Consider the following 15,316-nt stretch of genomic DNA (forward strand, 5'->3'; position numbering starts at 1 on the left):
GCCCAATCTCTTGATTGCCTAACTTCCCAGCGTCAGGTCTTACATCTATCGGGACTTAAACACACGAAGCCACGGCCAAGAATCCGGGTCGTGCCTGACACCCTCAGTCAGGAAAAACAACTGCCTGATTTTTAGTTTGCCTAACCCGCCAATTTTTAGGCTTCACCGTATCAGGACTTAAAAGCAAACCGCAGCCTCCTTCGCTGGGGTTTGTGCCTGACTCCTTTGTCAGGACTTACTTTGCCTGCAGGGCTTGTGAACCACCCGAATACTTCTCGGGACTGACAAATCTTACTCGAATCCTTCTCGAGACTTACAAAAGTGCCTGACCTCCCTTCGTCAGGACTTACTTTGCCTGCAGGGCTTGTGAACCACCCGAATCCTTCTCGGGACTGACAAATCTTACTCGAATCCTTCTCGAGACTTACAAAAGTGCCTGACCTCGCTTTGTCAGGACTTTGGGGTGCGTGCCACTCATACACAGTAATTCACTCCGCACGCCCGGAGTGGGGGGGCCCTTTATTCCCCCTTGGGAGACGACTCACTCACACTAATTTCACTCGCGTCCCCCTGTTCCTGGCCGCTTTTCTCGCGAAAAAACGGAACCGCAGTAATAAGGGGTCCACTCTCGCTTCGAAGGTCCGGCTGCCGGCCCTCGTCTCACTCACACACACATGCGCACGTCTCCCGCTCCCGCCACCGAGTTTCTCACCAGTCCGGTGCTCCGGTGCTCCTCTGCGTCGCTGTCCTGAGCCGGTCCCTCTGGTCCTGGTAGCCAGCTGTCCTCTGAAGATCCAAGATGGCCAGTCCTGAGTCCTCTTGCGGCGTGGCTATTCCGGACGAGAGCCCCCAGCTGAAATAAACAGGGGCCAGGAGACTTCTTCTCCTGTGTAATGCCTTTATTAAAAAGTGATCAGCTCAAGGATCGGGCGGCTCGACGGGTCTGCAGCGTCCGTCGTCTCTCCCAGGGCGACTCAGAGGAGGAGGATATGCGCAGCTCTGTCCACCAGGGGCAGAGCTGGGGATCAGATCCTCTTGGGAGCCTTCTTGGGCCTCCTGATCCCATAAGATGGTGTCAGATGTTAGTTTTTCCCACTCAGTCGGCCTGGTCTCAGCTCCGGGGTCAACTCCCATGGTCAGGGCGAGAGGGTCCAAAGGTGTTCCGCGTCTCTGCAGGCTCAGCACTCGGTTCCTCACGTCCAGACATCACTCTAGTCTCTCAACTCTTAGGTGGCTCGTTGTTTTTGGGGTTTCTCCATGAGTTTGGAGATGGGGGTCCCACAAAGCATTCTGGTCTTGCGAGTCACTTTGCATAACCCCCCCCACCTTCTCAGGTGTCTTCACTATTCTGGGAAAGGTACAACTTAGCCTCGGGCAAGGTCCCCACCCAGGAGAAGGGCCATTACCTCGCCCCGGCCAGGGCTTTTACTAATACAAAAACAACCATTAACGACAACGACCCGTGATTACAATAACAAAACACACAGAACTTGGGCAGAGCCAGTGGTCTGGCTGCCTTTTTGAAACTTTTTCTCATAAAAAAATATTAACCGAGTTTTTGTTCATAACATGTAGGATCTTTACTTTCACCTAGATGCTCTCAAAGAGCTGCATAAAACCATGCATGGCATCCATTTTAGTTTACACCACTGTGCTCTTGGCAATATGTTTAACATGTGACAGACTTCTTAGCCTTGACTAAGATATACTGTTTATTTATTTTGAGGCTCAATTTGCATTTTCATATTTATTTTTATATCTTTAAAAAAGGAAATTTGGTTGGTATAATAGCAGTAGATACTCAATGCCAAACCTATGTAGAGAATCTGGTCCATGAGCAATTAAGGTGCTTGTGGTTGATGGTGGTATTTCCATGCTTGTGTTTCTTGCTGCAGAAGCTTTAGAATTCACTAAACGGTGGTGCAGAGATCTAAGAAAACTACACAAACCCACTGCTGCTGCTTGAGGAAAGTTTTCAGGGGTGAGATGGTAGAGGGCAGGCCAAGACAAGGAGCTTGTTAGGCAACAGCCACCCACTTCTGGAGTTTGTTGGCTTTCCCTGGCACTGGGTGAGAGCAAGTGAGACCTTGACCTTCAGGCCTTGGGCCGCCTCTTGGGCGGAGTGCCACGGACCGTGACAGCAGGGCCAGGGCTGCCTGGGCCAGGACTGTTGGGATCCCTTACTCCTCCTGGAGCCTCACCTCTGAAAAGTGACAAGGAAAATAGGCACAGTTTAGCAAAAAATAGTTACTCAGTATAGGAGGATGGATATTATGTATTGTTTAGACTCAAAGCACAGCTACTTTGGGGTGACCCTTTGTGACAGCCAACACCTTCACCCCTTTTCCCCCCATCCTGAACGGCCAGTCACCCATTCCCCTCATCGCACATCGTAAGAATGACAGGGAACTCTTGGAGCAAGTACAGAGGACTTATCATGGCAGTGATAAGAGGACTAGAGCACCTTCCCTGTGACAACAGGCTGAGAAAGCTGGAGCTCTTCAGGCCTGGAGAAGTTTGTGTGGAGACCTCATGGCAACATTCCAGTATCTGAAGGGGAGCTCTAAGGAAGCCGGAGAGGGACTCGAGTAGGGATAGGACAAGGAGATATGGGTACAAACTGAAAGAGAGGGAAATTAGGTTAGATATTAGGAATCAAATCTTTATTGGGAGCGTGGTGAGACACTGGAGCAGGTTATCCCAAAGCAGCTCTGGCTAGCCCAGCCCTGGAGCCGTTCAAAGCCAGTTGGGAGGGGGCTCTGAGTGGTCTCTCTAGTGAAAAGCGCCCCGGCCAGTGGCAGGGAATTGGAACTAGGCTGGAAGTAGTGTAACGTCCACTGTGACTCCTTAACGATGGCCCTGCGGACCCGCCGGGCTCCGGCCGCCGCCGTTCCCTCCGCTCCCGGCCGAGCCCGTTCCTGCCCCGCCGCCCGGCCCCTGACGGAGGCCCCGCCCCGCGCGCGCGCCCGCCGCGCGCCCGGCCCCGTCTCCTCCCCCAGAATGCCCCGCGCCAGGCAGCCTTTGAAAAAGCGGCGCGGCTCGTTCAAGATGGCGGAGCTGGATCAGCTGCCTGACGAGAGTGAGTAGGGACCGGTGCCCCCGCTCCCGCCGCCCCCTCGTCCCGGCGGGACACCCGCGCCGCGCCCCGCCGCCCGCACGCCTCCCTTCTTCGCTCCTTCCCTCCCGCCGCGGGCGCTGTGCGGGGCCGGAGCCCGAGCCTCCTCCCTGGCAACCGGGCCGGCCCGGCCCCCCCCACCCCCCCGCCGCCGCCGCCGCCCCTCCCGGGCGAGGCCCCGGCCCGAGCGGCGGGCGGGGAGCTCCGTCCCGGGGGTGCGACCCCCGCTGCCCTCGGGGGTGCCGGGGCCGGGCCCCCCGCCCCGCCCGGGCGGCACCTGCCGGGCAGGCGGGGCGGGAAGCGGGAGGCGGGCGGGGCGCGGTGACAGCCCGCCCTGGCCGCGGGGGTCGGGGCAGTGCGGGGGAAGGAGCGTCCCGGCCCGGGGAAGGGGCGAGCTGCCCGGCGCTCCGGAGCCCGCTGGCGCCCGTGGGGGCAAGGAGGGCTGCTGTGGTCATAGCCCGTGCCGTGCACGGTGCGAGCAGCTCCGCGGGGCTGGGGGTCAGGGCGGGCACACGCTGTGGCTGGGAGGCACTGATGAATGCCCGGGGAAGAGCTCAGGTACCTTGTGCTGTGTGTCAGCCGCACAAACCTGGCTGTGCAGGAAGGCAGCGTGTAAACATGTGTGTTTTCATGCATACAGTGCTGTGTATCTGCACCTCGAGTGCTGTGTCCAGTTCTGGGCCCCTCGCTGCTAGAAGGACATTGAGGTGCTGGAGGGAGTCCAGAGAAGGGGAGTGGAGCTGGGGAAGGGCTGGGGCATGAGTCTGATGAGGAGCAGCTGAGGGGGCTGTGCGTGTTCAGCCTGGAGGAGACTCAGGAGTGGCCTTATCACCCTCTCCCACTCCTGAGGAGAGTGCAGCCAGGTGGAGATTGGCCTCTTCTCCCAGGCAACACGTGAGAAGGCATAATCTCAAGATTCAATTTAGATTGAATGTTAGGAGGAATTTCTTCACTGAAAGGGCGATTGGACATTGGAACAGACTGCCCAGGGAGGTGGTGGAGTCACTGTCCCTGGAGGTGTTTAAGGAAAGACTGGATGTGCCAGTTAGTGCTGTGGTCTGGTTGACAGGATGGTGTTTGGTTAAAAGCTGGACTCGATGGTGTCAGAGGTCTTTTTTAACCTCATTGATTCTGTGATCTCCATAGGATTTGTGTGGATGTTGTTTTCAAAGAGCACAAAGATTTGATAAAAACTTAGTGTAGCTAAAAACCAGACGTGTGTTGCTGTATATGTGGATTCATGCACAAAGTACTTGAGTGTTACAGAAGAGGAAATTATTCAATGTAGAACGTGTCTGGATGCCATCTTGGTGTGTCCTCTTACAAACTGTGAACTCCTGCCAAGCTAAAACTAGGGCATTTACTGGTTTCAATAGATGTGCACAGAACGGGGCAGACATCTTTTGGTCACGCTGTTTTGTTCAGCACCACTCAAGTTCATCAAGAAACCAACTCTTCCCATATCCAAAGATTCTCAGAGAGAGGGGACTCAGAGTGGAATCTTGCTTCTGGCTGCTCCATGTGGGTCTTTGTTGCAGCTCCAACAACTGTCAGGAGAAAAATTGGTTAATGTGCCCACATGGCCGGTGTCATTGTGTTAACTGAACAGATTTATGGAGGATCATCATAAATTATGGATGGAGCTGACACTCTCAACTTGGTGCAGCTCAGTCATGGATGCTGTGCTGCATTTAGAGACTGATTAATACAAGTCATGGACCAGCTGATACGACTGTAATTAATAATTAGCTGTGGTTTATTGCTTATTAAATGAACTTTCCCTGTTCACTAGAATGGGCAATGTTTAGGCTACTGTTCCTCCATTTGCCTTGCCCATTTTCCAGAGAAAGCACTGTGTGTTTTAAGAAGTTGATGTGAAGTATGAAAGTAACTTTTTCTTCTCTGTCACTTTTATATTGGCTGCAGTGACACTGGGAAGGTTTGACAGGTCTGTCACTCCACCTGTAGCAGATGCCATAGTAGAGTGTGTGACTCAGTTTCCCTTAGGACGGGGCTGTGCTGGCCAGCCTGGCAGCAGTGTCAGTGTCACAGTCTCTGCTTGGCAGGTGAGGCAGACACTCTGTGGTTGTTTGTAAAGGCAGCAAACTTCTGCTCTGCTGGCCTTGACCTTAAGGTTTGTATTTACTTAAGTTTGGTGCAAGTCAGGGGTGTTTTCTATCATACAGGGAGCTTCATGTTTTCTGTAGTGTTGCTGAACTGCTGGAACTGTGAAAGTTTGAAGGAGTGGCTGCCTTGTGCTTCCATTCCTATTCTCTCCAGTTTTGGTGATCTGGATGTTTTCAAATTACTGCCACACATAGTTCTTTCATTTGCAGTCCTCTACTTAAAATGAAGATGTAAACTTAGTCCTGACTAATTTAGCACTGACTTCATGCAGCTCTCAGTCTGCAGCTTAATATATAAAGGACAATAACAGTAAGCGTTGCAAAATTTGTTTTGGAATATTCTTATGGTATAGAAAAAAGTGAGAATAGTTCATTACTAAGAGACTTTGAGATTTATGCATCACCCTTGTGAATTTTCTCCAACAGTTTATAGTAACGTAGCAGACCATAACTGAGCTTTCACATAAAAATAATTACAGGTAAACACAGCAAACTTGGTGGCAGGAAAGCTGACATTTTGCTGTATAGTAAGAACCACACAGTTTTACTTTGAGATTGGAATTGAAGTGGAATTTGTCCCAGAGTGTTCTGATAGCACCTGCCTGCCCTCTGGCAGGTTCTGTAGTGCAGCTGGGCCATGACTGTTCCTTAACCCAGGAGAGAGATGGATGTAGTGCACACAATTGGGTCTCACTATATGCACTTGTTCTATCTGCTGAAGTTACTGTTCTGTCCATATAAAACAGTGAGAGGCTTCATGCTGACAGCCTGGAATGGTGTGTAAGTTTACATGCATTTCTTGCAGTTTGAGGCCTTTCCTGTGCTGCCAGAGGAGAGCCATGCAGTAATGTGGGATGCAGGTGAAGAAAGAACAAATCTCTGTGGCAAATCCTCTAGCTGAAAAAGTCCATAATGTTAAAGGTCCCAGTTGCAGAAATACTTCAAATACTAATAATTGGATTTATATTTTGAAGACAAAAAAATTGTTCCTGCAGGCTGTTGGGTCGGTGCCCAAGGAGTGACTAATTTTAGTCAATGCCTTTTTTTTCCTTGTTCTTATCTCCTGGTAACTTTGCAGTGGAGGTAAATGGTGGGCAGCCTTGGTGCTGCAGAGCAGATGGCTTTTTCTCTGTGTCTCAAAAGAGGGAATCAGTGGATTGTATTGGAGCATACATAATGCTGCCCTGTCTCCTGCTACTGGTAATAGCAATCTGATTTGTGGCCTGCCTGGTTCTAAAGCTTGTGCAGCGAAGCTGAGAGGAGGCTCTGATGTGAAATGAACTTTGTGCTGAGGTGAGGCTCTGCTGAAACAGGCAGCAGGTGCAGACGTGACCAGAGATTGTCCTGGTCCTGCTGGAGGCTGAGCTTGGGCAAAGCCACCTCTTGGTGCATCCTTTGGCTGCCCTGAGGGAGGAGGGTGCTGGGACCTGCTCTGGGACAGGGAGGTGACATTCCTGACAGGAGGGTGCTCATCAGGGAGCAGGGGCAAAATCCTCTGCTGCCTGCACACAAACTCCAACCAGCAGCAGGAGAATGAGAGAAAGAGGCACCCTGCTCACCCAGGGGTGATGGCTGTCAGGTTCAGCTTTTACAGTGCAAATTCTGAACTCATATTTGCCAAGTACCAAGTATTAGTTGGTACTGTGTCACAGACATCTTTTATGGAAAATCCTTTCCTTAGGATTTTTCCTCCTGAGAAGCTGAGAGGACTCAGGAACAAAATGTAAACATTGATTATCTGCTGCTGTGGAATGCAACAGGTGCATCTGTGATTGGCCCATGCTGGATGCTTGTAATTAATGGCCAATCACAGCCCAGCTGGCTCAGACAGAGAGCTGAGCCACAAACCTTTGTTATCATTCTTTGCTATTCTATTCTTAGCTGGCCTTCTGATTAAATCCTTTCTTCTATTCTTTTAGTACAGTTTTAATGTAATATATATCATAAAATAATAAATCAGCCTTCTGAAACATGGAGTCAGATCCATCTCTTCCCTGATCCAAGAACCCCTGTGAACACCATCACAGGTACTCTTCATAGGGGCTTGTGTTTTAGGACAGGCAGAAGGGAAGCAGGATAAGATGGGTTTTTATCTCATGGGGGGAGGCTGCAGCATAAGGGCAGCCCTTCAAGCAGAAATTGTTGTCTTTACCCCCAGCAGGACCTTTTGCTGTGGTTCATGGCTCCTCTGCTCTCTGCTTTCCTAGACAGCTGCAGGAGGCTGTGGCACACCTCTGGCACTTCCACTTTTCAGCCCACTGCTGTGGCCTGGATGTTTGAGACAAAAAAAAAAAAAAACAGCAGAACTCACTGAGATTGCAGTATTTGGGAGAAGGCTCAAGGTTAGCTTTGTGGCTGCTTTACAGTACTCACAACTAAGAGTTTTTGGGATTATTTGTGCTGCCTACCTTTAAAATTGTATGTTACCATGGTATCAGTGTATTGTCCATTATGAGAACACAGTTTCAAAGAGAGGGGCTTTGTTATTGTGATTATTGTATGCAGAAGTCCTGTGGAAGGGTTCACATGGCTGGAAAATCTATTTCCATCCAGTAGTTAAAGGAGCATTTGGAAATATACATCTGTCAATTTATTAGTGGGCTCATAACATGAGGAAAATACTGGCTCATCTTGAAGTGAATAGTTAGTGTTTATTTATTTATTTACTTCTTCAATGAGCCCAAAGCTTGGGGGAAGCTTTAAAAAGTCCCAAAGCCACTTTTCCCTCTTATGTGTGTGTGTTTTACTTTCAGAGTTCTCCTGAATAAGCTTTCCTTGCAGTGGCCAGTTGTTTGAGATGCTTGCTGTGCTGAAACACCTTGTGCTGTGCTTGTGTAGATGAATGATCTCTTGGAGGATTCATGACTCAGTCTATAATGAAAGGCTCATGTTTTTCTTCTTCTCCAGGAGTTTCTTCTGTCACACCATTTTTAGTGCTGGCAATGCAGATTAATTACATAGGGTTTTGAGGCAGTCATGCAACCAGTGTTAAAATAACTGCTCACCTGTGCAAATTTAGACAAAATAGTCTAATGATCTGGAGAGGAAAGGCTTTGCATAATGTAATTGCTGATCTGGATCCTAGAATTTTCTATATTGATTTAGATGTGCCCCTTTGTGCTCACACATTAGTGAAATCAGTAGCTATAGAACATCCCTGTGGTTACTTGTAACATTTATTTTCAAAATTATCAGCTGTTATAAATTTATTATTAAATTGAAAACACTTTCACAAGCCTAATATGCTTGTGTGTGTTCCTGTTGAGCCTTTCAAATCAGCAGCTGAGAAGCCACATTTAAACTGCTTTACTCCATGTTAGTACTGAGGATATTCATCAGGGCATTCACAGCTGCCCATATTGAACTGTGGTCAAACTCCTCCTTTTTTGTTCAGCTACAGTGTTTCCAAATGAGGGGAGGCAGTAACTGCTTGGTTTTAAACTTAAACCTGTCTTATTTTTAAAAAGGGTGAAAGCTTTTGTACTTTTCTCCCACTCCTCAAAACTGAAATACTTTTTGGAGTGTTCATACAGCCTCTGGAGCAGGTAGAGGAGGTTTTTATGAGTGTCCTCCCTCCCTGGGAGCAGGAGGGGCTGCAGGAGGGATTGCTGGGGCTGGAGCAGGGATTGCTGGGGGCTCCGAGGGAGCAGCAGTTCAGGACTGCAGGAGCTGTCCACACTCAGGGACTCGGCCAGACATGAAAACATCCCTTGGGCCCTTGGCATACCAGGCTTGGCACACCTGGCCTGGTTTTAACCTTGATGCCCTTTTATCAATTTGGTTTTATCTGGACTTGCTGAAAATCATTTCTTGCAAATGTTACAAAACACTTACTCCTGACTCTTAGTTACTGATGAGCTTCCTGTTATGATACTATTTAATACCTCATAATCTAGAACAGGGTTATTTTTATTGCACATCTGTGGTGCACATCTTTTACAGAATCATTGGGGGGTTTTTTTCAGAGTCAGGAAAGGCCATTTTAATCATCTTAGACTCTTCATTAAACATGCTGGGTATACTTGTATTTGGAATTTCTGTGCATCAGTTTCAAGCTTCCTTTTTAGCCACAGTTCTGTCTTTAAAAATGTATTGAGCTTGGTTTAAGATTTTGAGTTACAGGGAGGTCAACGTGCCTTTTCTTGGTATAGTTACCTAAAACCTGTTAAACTTTGTATTTATTGCTAATCTAAATTACCCAATGTAATCTTTCACAAAATAGGTTTAGTTTTGCCTTTCCATTAAAAGAAAAGGGCTACAGAGCTATTTACCCGTGTGAGTTATCTTCCTTTGTAGGTACTTGTGATCAGTGCAGATCTTGACCTTCTTTGGGAAGAACAAGATTGGAGTGTCTTAACTTTCTCACAATAACACATCTTTAAATCTCAAAATTTATCTCCTAGATCTCTGCTGAATCTTTTCCTAATTTTACAGACTTAGTCAAGTGTGAACACTGTGTTCAGGTAATTAATTTACTAACAGCATATGCAGAGCACTACTCAGTAGGATAGTAAGGCAAAGCTAAGGTAATTTACAGTTGGCTGTAATTTACTGTGTGCCAGTGCCTCTGCTGTGCTGAGCTGCCTCCTTGGGTTAAGGGTTCTTTTACTCTCAGTATTAAGAAAGTCACCTTTGAGATCCTCTGAACATGGAGGAGCTGGAAGTAGATTGTAGTTGGAATAACCTGTATGATTCACAGGCCTTGTTTCTTGCTTTCCACCCATTTGTTTTTTAAGTGTGTCTGGAAATGAAGTCTGTGTCATTGTCATAATAGATATTTACATTCAAGTGTGTGTGTGTGTGTATTCTGCTTTAATCTCTGTCTATAATTAGAATGCAGGTTAAAAAGACTGCCAGTGATTATATATTTGTTATTCAGAACAGGAGTATACAAGATTACTGGCATTTAGTGTGAGGCTAGTATATTATAAATCTAGTAATTATTATAAGTGAAGTTTTACATAGTTTGAATAAACTTAATCTATCCTGCATCACTTGGAAGTTTTTATAGTTCTTGAAATGCTGCTATCTGTATTTAGTGTTGGTCAGTTTTGATTGGAACACAATATTGTTTAGATCATCATCCTGGTTTCTGGTTTTGTGGCCCTGGTGGTGTTGACAGTACTGCCCAGCTAAAAGGAAGCAGTGGGGAGATATTCCATATTCCTTGGAGTTTGGTGGTGTTGCAGTTACCCTAAAATCAATATAGAAGAACTTGACAAGAAAAGCCATGTTGTGTCATATTGTTTACCTCTGAGGTAAAATGAAGTTTATGGACCTCTCCATTGTTATTTTAGTATCATGTATTCTAAAGCTTTAAGCTACAGAAGTGTCGATGTTCATTTTCTGTACTTTGTTACAGTAAAATAGTTTAGTTTAACTTTTGAACTTCCATAGATCAGGAGTATTTGATTTGGACACTGGTATTCCTAAGTAAAGATGCCCTGGATACATTAATTACAGGTCAAGTGCAAACAAATGAGCAGGACTGTTCTAACATGCATTTATGGGAGATTAACTATCCCATGTGGAAAACTCCTTGGCAACTAATGCTGGCTTGGAGTGCTAATCTTGTAAAGCTAGGAAGTGGCACAGTAACCTTCTGCCAGCCCATCATCATCATCCTCACAGTGAAGCATGCCATGGTTAGCAGAGCATCTCAGGCACTCCACATGTGAGATTGACACCACCCCAGCTAAAGCTTTGCTGCCTCTTGCTGAGTGTTTGTGTTCCATGTTAGCAGTGTCCATACTCACCCTGGCCTGGATTGATTGAACTTGATTCACATCAACAAGATAGTGAGAAAAAGAAGAAAATACTTGTGTGTTCAGATGAAATGCCTGAGCTCTGTCAGGAGAGTCACCTGCTCTGCAAAGGCAGCATCTCCTCCATGGGACAATCGTGATGGCCCTGCTGCTGTGTGCCCATCCCCAGTGATGTGGTCCTAAGCTGTGTGTACTTACACACATTTCCCACCATCCATTATGTAAATGTGGGACACAGTAGTTCTTCACTGTTCTTAATGTTACCTTTCATAGCTGTTCATCCTTGGTTGAGAGCAGACTACCTGTCTATTTATACAAGCACAGTGTGGTGTAGGATTTTTATCATAAAATGTAAAAAAAATGGTGATACCTTGAACATACAGCTTTGTTTCAAAAGCTGAACTCCCTGTGGCTCAGATCATCACGGAATTGTGTTCCTGTACCAGCCACTGATAGGGCTCCAGCCCAACAAAGGTGATACATCAGAAAAGGAATGTGCAGGAGGTGTGACAGTGCAGCCCAGCTGTGTCACCGTGGCTCTGACATGTAATCCCAGATGTGGTTGCTGTTGCCGATTTGAACAGCTTGGGAGATACTGGGGTAGAAGCTCTCTAAACCCTTAGTGAGTTCAAGCTAATTCTGTTTCATATCTTAAACTCCTTTTTTAAGCTTTTGGGGAAAAAGAAATAGAAACTTTATTTCCTTTTCCTTTCTTTTTTGTATTGAAATTTTGTTTTTTAACAGATGGCATAGTTAGATGGCAGCAAACAAAATTATATGATGAAAACACAAGGAGTTAAGGTTTGGGTTTTTTTTTTTTGCTGTTGCTGCACCTGCATTCTCTGTAGTACTCCCTGGAATGTATTCTCTTAGAGGCAAGTGTCTGTGAGTTTAGTGAGCTTAGGAGCTAGATAAATGGAAGGAAGGAATTTCTGGAGCTTTGGAGTCACAAAGTTCTTGGAGCAGCAGTTTTGAAGAGAAGATGAAGGAGAGAGCAGAGAAAGTGACAGGGAGAAGTGATTGTCACACAGGAACATAACTGGAAAGATCAAATTGATTTGAGAGAAAAGCAGGAACCTGGGGAGGCATTGTCATGCAGAAATATCTTCCCTGTGCTAATGCAGTTGCTTCAGACAGCTCATTCTGAGACGCTGGGACATTTCTGAGCATGAAGGCCCGCTGTGGTCAGGCCCAGTTGTGTTTGTCCTGGCCAGGAGCATTGCAGAGGTTCTGCAGATGCAGTGGAAGGGGAGCAGTGAAATTTTCATGTGTTTATTGCACTGTTTGAGCAATGTAGCAATCCTGTCTGCATTTGAGATGTGAATCTGCTGCCTTTCTGAACAAAGAGGTACCACCAGGGGGCAACTAGCTATCCATCTCCTTCCTTTTGAGCATGAACCACTCCTTTCCTGGAAATCTTGGGCACTGAAGAATTTTGAACTGGTAGAAATCATTAAAAAAAAAAACCCAAAAAAAAACAAGAAGTATTCTTTCGTTTTCTTATCAGTAGTAAAATACATTTGCTACTGCATCAAACAAGCAGCCCCATGGGAGAATGTAGTTTGGACATAAAGCCTGTTGAGAATTTGCTATGTTAAACCCAAGTGTTTAACATCTAAAGTTGTTTTGTAGGCATGAAACTAAAGGAAAAAACCCAAATGTGAATATGCTTTCAGGATTTATTGGTAATAAATGTATAATTCTATGCCTAGTGCCATGGAAGGTGTGCTGGGTTTGCTCATTCAGCTGTGAAAGATTTTAATATTAAATTTCACTTTCTGCCTGAGAATTAATTAAGAATGAGTAGACTCTGTATAGATTGTAGGGTTTGAAATAGCTTGTGATTTATGTGGACTTTTTGCTATATTGCAGGTTCTTCAGCAAAAGCACTTGTGAGCTTGAAAGGTAAGAAATTAATATGTTATTTACTTGTACCCAGTCTGACTTCAGGTGTATTTCTTTTCTGTCTTCATAGAGTTCAAGAAAATCATAGGCTTTTTTGTTGAAATATGGTGGGGTTTATTGCTGGTATTTGTAGCTCTATAGAATAATAATCCTTGGCAGTTGAAACTGCATATATTGTGGTGTATTTAGACACTGCTCTTCTGGGTGAAATTCCTGAAATGTGTTTTTTCTTCAAAAATACAGCCTAGACATCAAGTTTGATGAGAAGATTGGGGTAATCTTTCATCTCTTGAGCAGGAGATACAGGGAGGATTCTTAGTGAGACCTGGATGTGTGACACGATTTACATTAGGAAGGCATTTCACAATTTTATGATGTTCTCTGTCAGCAAATTGTGTGTTAAATCAAAAACCTGCTGCTTTTATTTTTTTCTTTGAGATTATCTTCATGAACATTCATACAATTTTTGAATACTTCTAGTTTGCCCAATAATTAAAGCTTCTTTATGTATTACAAGGGTTTTGTTACACAAAGGAGGAGGCATGGTCTTGTCACTAATGCAGATCTGTTACAATAAAGTTTTATTTACTTGTTTGTGTACACTCACTTAATAATTTTCTATAACTAGGAGGTCTCTGTGTCTTGTAGAGCTTTGCTTTGTCCAGGTTTCAGGTATCGCCACAGTTCAACTGTTGATTTTTGTCAACCTGACAGTGGAAGTAACTGATTCCAGCAAAGGAGGCTTCAAGAAACCTAAATGTTATCATAAATAAAAAATACTTATTTATGTTCTCCTTGTCATGAAAATCTTCATTTTTTTTAAATTAATGTTAAGATTATGTAATAAAAATACTGAAATCTAAAATCTGTTTGTTACTGAATTCAAAGATGTTGCAAGTAAATATATTAGTAGTTGATGACGTTATACTGGGTTTTGGACAGTAGTTATGTTAAAACATACATATTGATAATACATATGTATGTATGTATATTTATATATTAATGATGTACTTTCTTCACAACAGAGGGAAGTTTATCCAGTTCTTGGAATGAAAAATACAATTCTCTGCAGAAAACACACATTTGGAAAAGCAAGAATGCTGGTTCTGCAGTGGAAATGGTAAGAAAGAGTAAAAAACTTCAGGATTAGTCAAATGTAAGGATTCCAAAAAAAGGCTGATATTTATAGTTTTGTAATGTCCAAGGGTGAAACTGAATCCTTCACAAGCACTTCACACAGTTTGCAGAAGAGATGAAAACATATTTTAAAAATGAATAATCAAACACATTAAATTGCTGACCTCATTCAAGATAGGCCAAATAATTTCCTCTCTGTTTTTTTGAAAAGTAAGTGCTGTGTGAAGTATTTGTACTGTATCTACCACCTTGAGCTCAGGAATCACCAGTTCTGATCAACTATTTTTGTATCTCATGAAATATGTCACTTCTAATTATGGCTGAGAACTGAAGCATAAAGGAAAGGAAGATATCATAATGCACTTCCATCATTGTGCCTTCTTGGGGAGCAGATTTTAATAAAAGTAAAGGACTGTCAGAGAAATTTGTGCATTCTGAGAACTTTCATGGGAGGCCTTACATTAAAGAACAACCTTGGGGTGGGGATATGAAATGAGCCTGCAGCTTCCAGTGGGATGTTTGGTGTTTGGGTTGATCATTTTAGCCTTGTGGTTTGTTTCTTGTCCTGTGATCTTCTCCCTGGTATTTTTTTTGGTAGGATTCATACAGGTGCATATGCACACACATGCTGCTATGTGTTTGTGCTAGAGAACATCAGGTCTACCAAATGCAGTTCCACACAGAGACCAGAACTTTGTGAAGACCTTTAGTTCCTGCAGTTCATGTCACAATTTTCAGCTGCTTCCCAGGAATGCCCATCACCTCACAGAAACAGGCTTTACTGGGAGCTTAGAAGATCACATGTGCTAAAGACCCAAAGTGACTGATTAATATCTGTATAAAAACCTTGTCAGTCTTTAGGTGTGGTGGCTGTGGGTGCTAAAAACAGAGTCAAACTTAGAGAGCAGCTCAGTGTTCTGTAGAAAGCTGGGGGAAAGATCAGAGCATAGTGTGACATGTTGGCAGTGACCCAGGTTGCTAAGATGTCATGGAATAGTTTGAGTTTACTGAATGCTGAAAGTTTTGAACACATGTTTTACTGTTGGTCGAAAAGTCTTTCCAAAAATGCCTGACCTATTTAGCCCATGTGGATGATACCTCTTTGCAACACTTGTTATTTCACTCTGTTATTTCTCAGGCAGTCCAGAGTGATGAAACACAGTTCTCATTTTAGGTAGTTCTTTGGAGTAGAGTTTGGCAGTTTTTGTTGAGGGTTGTAAACAATTTTCTTGGTCTGGGTCATGATGATTTGGTTACCTTGTCAATAT

The 15,316-nt window shown here is 44.9% G+C and overlaps 1 protein-coding gene across 1 annotated transcript in view; it reads left to right on the forward strand.

Annotated features, from left to right (window-relative positions):
* The first annotated feature begins 3,000 nt into the window (after positions 1 to 3,000).
* The window catches only part of LIN9 (lin-9 DREAM MuvB core complex component), a 39,429-nt gene continuing 27,113 nt past the window's right edge, over positions 3,001 to 15,316 (forward strand). The window contains exons 1-3 of the mRNA XM_058019426.1: positions 3,001 to 3,079; positions 12,879 to 12,911; positions 13,937 to 14,031. Coding sequence (XP_057875409.1) covers positions 3,001 to 3,079; positions 12,879 to 12,911; positions 13,937 to 14,031 — 207 coding nt within the window. The remainder of the gene's footprint in view (positions 3,080 to 12,878; positions 12,912 to 13,936; positions 14,032 to 15,316) is intronic.

Source organism: Melospiza georgiana, chromosome 3 (genome assembly GCF_028018845.1).
Source record: "Melospiza georgiana isolate bMelGeo1 chromosome 3, bMelGeo1.pri, whole genome shotgun sequence".
NCBI lineage: Eukaryota > Metazoa > Chordata > Aves > Passeriformes > Passerellidae > Melospiza > Melospiza georgiana.